The 7,165-nt window shown below is 65.5% G+C and overlaps 3 protein-coding genes across 3 annotated transcripts; 2 read left to right on the top strand and 1 right to left on the bottom strand.

The window, feature by feature from the left end:
- Window positions 1-292: 292 nt before the first annotated feature.
- On the bottom strand, window positions 293-2,897 carry TADA3 (transcriptional adaptor 3). The gene is made up of 8 exons (XM_027708308.1): window positions 2,420-2,897; window positions 2,043-2,293; window positions 1,783-1,888; window positions 1,489-1,630; window positions 1,234-1,337; window positions 1,028-1,137; window positions 710-895; window positions 293-633 (listed from the first exon to the last, which is right to left on the bottom strand). The coding sequence occupies exons 1-8, from the start codon at window positions 2,624-2,626 to the stop codon at window positions 441-443; spliced, it is 1,299 nt and encodes a 432-aa protein (XP_027564109.1). The 5' UTR covers window positions 2,627-2,897; the 3' UTR covers window positions 293-440.
- A 230-nt stretch (window positions 2,898-3,127) lies between these two features.
- Window positions 3,128-5,271, top strand: ARPC4 (actin related protein 2/3 complex subunit 4). The gene is made up of 6 exons (XM_027708307.1): window positions 3,128-3,286; window positions 3,464-3,582; window positions 3,904-4,015; window positions 4,087-4,182; window positions 4,321-4,491; window positions 5,044-5,271. Exons 1-6 carry the CDS (start codon window positions 3,284-3,286, stop codon window positions 5,047-5,049), a joined length of 507 nt encoding a protein of 168 aa, XP_027564108.1. The 5' UTR covers window positions 3,128-3,283; the 3' UTR covers window positions 5,050-5,271.
- Window positions 5,272-5,529: 258 nt separating this feature from the next.
- Window positions 5,530-7,161, top strand: LOC113981071 (tubulin monoglycylase TTLL3-like; the record flags this gene model as incomplete). The annotated part of the gene is made up of 4 exons (XM_027708309.1): window positions 5,530-6,299; window positions 6,425-6,748; window positions 6,868-6,996; window positions 7,075-7,161. Coding segments are annotated over exons 1-4 (954 nt in total), but the record flags the coding sequence as incomplete, so codon positions are not given.
- Window positions 7,162-7,165: the final 4 nt, after the last annotated feature.

The raw sequence follows: 7,165 nt of genomic DNA, 5'->3' as shown, positions 1-7,165 counted from the left end.
GGGTCCCCCGCCCCTCCAGCCCCTTCCCCTCCCCACATCCCCCAGCTCCCCTGTGGGGATTGGGATCTCTCCACCCCTGGTCACAGCAGGACAAGGGACTGTGGGAACCACACCGCAGGAGCCACCATATCTGGCCCCTGCAGTGACCTCGCTGATGTCACCTGAGTAACAGGGGGAGCACGGGGTGACATGGGAGCAGAAGCCACCAGCTGGGGGAGGCTGTCCACAGGAGACATCTCCACAAGCCTGAATCAGTGAAAGCCCCTGCAGAGACGGGACAGCGGGCAGGCTCTGTCACCCAGGTGGGGAGGCCGAGCAGGCCCAGGGCATGCAGGAGGCTGTGCCCGCTCCATCCTGCACTGGCAGGGTACAGGCAGAGTACAGGCAGGGCAGCACCCTGCAGGTGAAGTCCACACAGAGAGGGGGGTCCTTGGCCCCCTCTACCCATCCAGCAGCTTGAGGATGCTCTCCCGCTCCTTCAGGGTCTTCCAGGCCTGGTCCTTCTCCTTCTTGGTGGGCGTGCGCTTCTTCTGCCGGGCGGCCATGATCTTGCGGAAGGCGTCCATCACCTCGTTGTCGGCCATGCGGACACGCTGCCGCAGCTCCTGCCGGTGCAGCTCCTCCTTGGCCAGCCTAGGGGGCACACGGGGGTGTCAGTCCCCACCAGGCAGCCCCCTGCTCGCCCCCATCCCTGCCCGCTCGCTCTCACCGCAGCAGCTCGTGCTTCTTGGTGCGGTTGTGAGCGCTGAGGGCCTTGAGCTCCGCCTGCCTCTTGCGCAGCTCTGCCAGCACCTCGTCCTCCGAGTCCTCGGCCGGGCGGTCCTCTGACTCCAGCAGGCCCTGGGCCACGAGCTCCTCCTTGATCCGACCCTCCAGGGACTTGGTGTGGGGGACACTGTCGGGGCGGAGAGTGGCTGCTGCCCACCACACGCCCTTTGCTCCCCGCGACTCACCGGGCAGGGAGCCAGCGCTGTGCTCGGTGCACCCATGGGAAGTGCCCAGCTCCGGGTCTACATCAGCAGCTCACCTGAAGGGCTTGTTCTGGCTGCGGGGAGACGTGCCAGCACCATCAGCTCCTGAGTCCTTGCCGGCGATCTCAGGGATGGGGGAGTCCTCCACGGGGGAGATGATGTTTTCCTAGCAAAGGGAGCATGAGGGAAAGGTAAGAGTTAGTGCTGGGTTGTGGTGATGCTGCCCCCCATGCCCTGGCCTGGCCCCACAGAGCCCCCTCACCTCCACAAGGGCCTGCAGGAGACGCTGCGTCAGGGGACCGAAGGGACACCCATCCTCTGGCTGCTCGTGCTGGGCCTCCGACTTCTTCAGGAGGGCATCAACGTCTGGGGAGAGGGAAATAAACAACCCCAAAGGTGACCCAACAGAGGTGAGCAGTGGGGCAGGGCAGCCTCAGCCCCTGGGGCTGGGGCTTGGCTCCACTGGGCATGAGTGCTCCCAGCCCCTCTAGGGAAAGGCAGGGGCAGGGTGGGGCACCTTTGGTGTCCAGCTCGGTCAGTGGCCCCAGGACACCTTTCTTCTTGTCGGCAGCAGCTGCTGCCCGGGCTCCATCCTTCTGCTCCTCCAGCAGGTCCTCCTGTGCCCAGCGCTGGGAATAATGCTTCCCCAGTGGCGGGATCTGCGAGAGCAGGGCTCAGCACAGCTCCCGGAGCCTCCACCTTGCCTCCCACCTCCCCAGCACTACAGCAGCATCCCGAGCGGGAACACTTGCTGTGAGGTACTGGAGGGGATGGGGAGAAAGGACACAGGATGGGCTCAGGAGCTTTTCACCTTGTAATGCTCAGCCTCATCCTCCGGCGGCTTGAGCAGCTCCTCCAGGACTCTGACCTCCTCATTAGTGAGATCGGCACAGTATGGCTCCACTGATGCCCAGAACCTGCAGGGACGGATGGACTGTGAGGGAGAGCTGCAGGGGAGCACACGGGAGCTGACACGTCCCCCTTCCCCAGGGTACCTTATGCCTTGGCCCTTGTGCTGGGTGCTCCAAAGAAGGAGACAGATAATCCCAATGCCTCCCAACACCCACACACCTGTTTGGAGCATCATTTTTGGGAATGCGGGGCACTTCAATGGGATCATCCTGGAACTCGTACTCCTGGATCTTGGGCTGCAGGTTCTTGGACTTGGGCCGGCCGGGGCCAGGCCCAGTCCCATGGCCCCCTTTGCCCTCCAGCTTCTGCTTCTTGGGCTTCCCATGTTTGACAGATGTGCCCACATCGTGGTCCTTGCTCAGCTTCAGGAACCGCCGGTCGCCTTTCTTATCCTGCCAGTCTGTCAGGATCTGGAAGAAAGTTGATGCCCCATCAGGTCCCATGCCCGGGGCTGGGCAGGGCTGGCCCGGGGGCAGCCCCTGGGCAGGAAGGAGCGGGACAGAGAGCCTGTCCCTGACCCTACACAGTCCCAGCACCTGTGTCTCGGCCTCCAGGACACGGAGGCGGCGGCTGGCGGAGGAGAGCAGCGTCTCCAGCTCCAGCTGCAGTGTGTCCAGCTCCTCGATGCCGATGCCGTCATCCTCCGAGCGGGCCTGCACGGCCGTGTACCGGGGGCACACCTTCACGTGGTCCACCGACTTGAAGTCATGGAACTGCAGCGGGCAGTCCTTCAGCTCGCTCATGGCGGCGGACACCGGGCACCGGGGGGCTCCGGGGGCACCGAGCGGCGCTGGGGACAGGGGAACCCGGGGGAGAGGGGAGCGGAGCGGGGGGCTACGGGGACCCGGGGAGCATCGGGGCTGTGAGGGACCCGGGCGCAGGATCACCGGGGGGAACCTGGAGGAATCACTGGGGCGCTGCGGGGACCCGGGGCGGGATCACGGGGCGGGATCCCGGGGTGAGATCCCGGGATGGGCTCACGGGGCGGGATCCCGGGGTGAGATGCCGGGGTGGGCTCACGGGGCGCGGCGGGGACGCGGCGGGGGGGGCCCCGGGCCTGGGCCGCGCGCCCCTTCCGGCCCTGCGGCCGCCCCGCCCCTCGCCGCCCATTGGCCGCGCCGCGCCCCGCGCCGACGCTCATTGGCCCAGCGTGCCCTCCATCTCCCTGCCCTAATATGGAAGAGCTGACAGGCGCGTACCAAGTGTGGCGCGGCGCGGGGGGGAGCCCCGCCGGCTGTCGCCGCCGCCACCCCGCTCCGTGCCGCGGGGGGGCCGGGCCGCAGGGCGGGAGCTCTCTGTCCGCACCCCCTCCCGCCCGCCGCAGTGGGAGGTGCCGCGCATCCCGGAAGAGGTGATCGGCCACTTCCGCCTGCCGGGACCGGAGCGCCGCCGCCACCGCCATGGTAGGGTGGGGGGACCGGGATGGGCGGGGGGACAGCACCGGCATCGGGACTGGCATCGGCACTAGCGGGGGGTGATCGGGGCTCGGGGGCTGCGGGCCGGGGGCTGGCGCAGGGGGCGGGACCCGGGAGCAGCCGGTCCCCGGTGCGCGGTATGACGGCACCGCCGTGTCCCCGCAGACCGCCACACTGCGCCCGTACCTGAACGCGGTGCGCGCCACGCTGCAGGCTGCGCTGTGCCTGGAGAACTTCTCCTCGCAGGTGGTGGAGCGGCACAACAAGCCCGAGGTGGAAGTCAGGTAGGGGGAGGGGGGTACCGGGGGAGCCCTGCGGAGCCCCCGCTGCCCGCCCCGGGGGACGCGGGCTGGTCTCTGCCGTGCTCCGGGCACCCCCCGGCCCTCAGGCACAGCGCTGGTGCCGGCAGGGAGCCGGGGAGCTGCGGGAAGGAGGAGGGGATCCAGCTTGGGGACGAGGGAGGGTCTGCCCTGGGGAGGGACGTCCCAGGGGGGCGGGAAGCATCCTGCAGCAAACCCCCCCATCTCTGTGATCCCCGCGGCTCCGCTTCCCTCTACCTCGCAGTGAACGCTGCCTTGTGAGTCACCCCTGCCCTTCCTCTGCAGGAGCAGCAAAGAGCTGCTGTTGCAGCCGGTGATCATCAGCAGGAATGAGAAGGAGAAGGTACTCATCGAGGGCTCCATCAACTCCGTGCGTGTCAGCATCGCTGTGAAGCAGGTGAGGGGGCGTGGGCAGGGGCTGGCAGCTCCTGCCTTGGGGGAAGCTTTACTTCCCTTTTCTCTCCCCAGGCTGACGAGATTGAGAAGATCTTGTGCCACAAATTCATGCGCTTCATGATGATGAGGGCTGAAAACTTCTTCATCCTGCGCAGGAAGCCCGTGGAGGTGAGGGGGCAGGGAGGGGGCAGAGCAGCCCCCAGCTTTGCTCCTGGCGCTGAGAGGGTGTCCAGGGCAGAACTGGGTTGTGAGGTTGCATGTCAGTGACTTGGGTGCTGATCCCCAGGGCATTTCTCTCTTTCTCAGGGCTACGACATCAGCTTCTTGATCACAAACTTCCACACGGAGCAGATGTACAAGCACAAGTTGGTGGACTTTGTCATCCACTTCATGGAGGAGATCGACAAGGAAATCAGCGAGATGAAGCTCTCTGTTAATGCCAGGGCCCGCATTGTGGCAGAGGAGTTCCTCAAGAATGTGAGGCTCTGGAACGGGAGGGGACGGGTCCCTGATTTTGGGAGTGGGGTGTGGTGCTCAAAGCCAGTGTGGCCCTTGTGCCCAGAGCCCCCCTGTCACCTCAGTGGGGACAGTGGTGACATTCTACCCAAGGACCGTCTTGGGAACAGGGAGGGGAGGGTGCTGAGGGTACTCGTACCCCCTTTCAGAGAATCACAGAATTTCTCAGTTGGAAGGGACCCACAAGGATCATCCAGTCCAGCTCTTACCCTGCACAGGACACTGCAACAATCCCACCATGTGTCTGAGAGTGTTGTCCAAACACTTCTTGGACTTTGTCAGGCTTGGTGCTCACAAAGTGCCAGTTTTGAGACCCCCCCAGAGCGTGCTCAGGGGCAACAGCAGCCTTGGGGTCTCAGGTCGTTTGGGTGGATGCTGTGATGGATGTGCAGTGCCTGGGGGAGGCAGCGGGAGAAGCTGAGCGTGGATCTCTGTGAGCACCACGCGGGTGCCAGGAGGGCGGTGAGTGCCCCAGGCAGGGACTGACAGCTGCGTGTCTTCTCTCCTTTCCAGTTTTAGGCCGTGGTGCAGGACCCCGTGGCTCCCCCGTGCTTGTGCCCGCCGGGCACCGTGCCTGTGCCTGCTCCCGCTCCCTGAGAACGGCCGGGCCGGGCCGGGCCGGGCCCCACCTGCCCGTCTGTGGGCGGGGCGGCCGGGTGGGAGCAGCCCCCGCTTGCGGCAGCGCGGCCCCGGCGCTGCCCCTGTCTCGTCTTGTTTTTTTAAACGGTCTCGTTTGCTGTATCCACCGACTCCGACTCCTCCCTCCCGCCGCACCGGGGGATGGGGGGACCGTGGCCGGGGGGAGGGGGGTCAGAGCATGGAATGGGAAGGGGCGTGAAACTGGAGGAGTGCAGCGCCATGGCAACAGCAAACGGTGGGGTTGATGGTGTCGGGGAGGGCCACTGGGGCAATGGGGGGATATGAAAGGACTTGAAGGGGGCCTGGGGGCACCAAGGGGCTTGAGGGGATCCTCTGGGTTTGTGGGGGGTGTGCGGTCTGAGGAGGGGGCAGGAGGCTGTGGGCACAGGGGGCTGTTTATCCCCCCTTGAGGGCAGTAGAGCCACTGTGGGGGCTGGGGCTGTGACGTTACAGCACTGCTGGGGGTGGGGGGGAGCCACATCCTGCACCTTGACATCACACTAGAACTGGGGGCCACATCCTGCACTCTGACATCGCGGTGACACTGGGATTTGGGGGCCACAGCCTGCATATCGATATCACAGTGGTGCTGGGGCTGAGGGGCCAATCCTGCACTGGGCACCTGCTCCAGTCCCCAGCAGGACAGGGGACTAGAATGACCTGCTTGGCACAGAGGAGGCAGAGCCACCCACAGCTTCCCTCGCCCTCAGGCTACCATGGAACAATGTAGCACAGAGAGCAGCACTGCAGGCACACAGCCCCCCAGCCAGGGGCAGCGCTGGAGCAGGGCACACCCCAGCAGTCCCCGGGCCCAGCAGGCTGGGGACAAGGGCACAGTGGGACGTCCTGGAGCTGTGCAGGGCACCCGGGGCACTGGTGCAAAGCCTGGCAGGTCAGACAATGCCATGTCAGGGGCCCCAGGCTCAGCCAGGCAGAGGCAGGCGGGGCAGTGCCCTCTCCCTCGCTCTGCCCCACCCCGTGCTGGGGACACGAGGCCAGTGAGCTCAGACAGGGCTGTGCTCACACGGCTGGCATCAGCCACCACCACCAGCCATCAGGATGGCCGCCAGTGCTGGCTTGACCTTGAGCTCCTCAAGAAGGCCAAGCTGCATGTGGAGACAGCCATTAAGGTGAGGGGCCTGATTTCACACCTCCCCAAATGCCATGTGCTTGCCTTTATTGCATGTCTGGCTCAGGAGAGCTGAGCTGGAGGGACCAGGACTGGGGCAGGCTGAGCCCTCTGGTCTCTGTGCAGGAAAAGAAGATCTTCATGGTGCAGGGCCCCTACCCCATCATCCGCAGGCTGCTGCGGGCCCGGGGCTGGGTGGAGAGGAAGCCCCCCAGCGTGGGCAGACAGCTGGAGCAGCATCGTGGCAACCAACACAAACAGTGGCTGGAGACAGAGGCAAGGGAGGATGGTGAGGAGCAGGGGGAGGCAGTGCTGAACCCACTTGGTGGGGCACAGCCTGCCCTGGAGATCACAGAGCTGCTGCACTCCCCATGGCCACCCACTGAGGAGGAGGAGGAGAAGGAGGAAGAGCAGTGCGATGAGGACCCCAGTGGCATCCATGACCTCATGGTTAGCTGAGAGGGCTGAGCTTTGCCACATCCCCCCAGCGCCTTTCCCTGGGACCCCCAGGCATGGGGCACACCCTGGGATGGGGGCTCCATGTCCCACCCTGGTCCCTTCCCTCACAGTCCTACCTGGTGCGGTACCGAGTGCCAAACTTCGTCTGGGCCAACTGCCTCAGTGCTGTTGACCCTCGGCTGCTGGAGCAGGACCATGTGGTGAACCACTATGCCCGAGTGGGTGCCTTCACCACCAAGGTGGGGAACACGGAGCCCTTGGAGAGGGGGGGACATGAGGGGTGGGTTCACTAGGGACTGACAACCTTCTCTAAACAGGAGGGGCTGTGCCTCAGCCTGCAAAACCTGCCCTGGATCGAGCAAGCAGACCCCAACACCTTCTTCCCACGGTGCTATCGGCTGGGGACCA

This window comes from Neopelma chrysocephalum, unplaced genomic scaffold, assembly GCF_003984885.1.
Source record: "Neopelma chrysocephalum unplaced genomic scaffold, ASM398488v2 Primary Assembly neopelma1_95988, whole genome shotgun sequence".
In the NCBI taxonomy this organism is placed as follows: Eukaryota; Metazoa; Chordata; class Aves; order Passeriformes; family Pipridae; genus Neopelma; species Neopelma chrysocephalum.
The sequence above is the reverse complement of the archived record's forward strand: the minus strand, read 5'-3'. Positions and strand labels throughout refer to the sequence as shown.

What these genes read in the sequence shown, in the direction of transcription:
- TADA3 (XM_027708308.1), bottom strand. Translation starts at nt 2,626, where the DNA reads ATGAGCGAGCTGAAGGACTGCCCGCTGCAGTTCCATGACTTCAAGTCG. An exon ending in AAAAATGATGCTCCAAACAG is followed by an intron (nt 1,889 to 2,042) that starts GTGTGTGGGTGT and finishes CCGTCCCTGCAG; the next exon opens with GTTCTGGGCATCAGTGGAGC. An exon ending in GACCGAGCTGGACACCAAAG is followed by an intron (nt 1,338 to 1,488) that starts GTGCCCCACCCT and finishes CCCTCTCCCCAG; the next exon opens with ACGTTGATGCCCTCCTGAAG.
- ARPC4 (XM_027708307.1), top strand. An exon ending in TCAGCATCGCTGTGAAGCAG is followed by an intron (nt 4,016 to 4,086) that starts GTGAGGGGGCGT and finishes TTCTCTCCCCAG; the next exon opens with GCTGACGAGATTGAGAAGAT. An exon ending in TGCGCAGGAAGCCCGTGGAG is followed by an intron (nt 4,183 to 4,320) that starts GTGAGGGGGCAG and finishes TCTCTTTCTCAG; the next exon opens with GGCTACGACATCAGCTTCTT.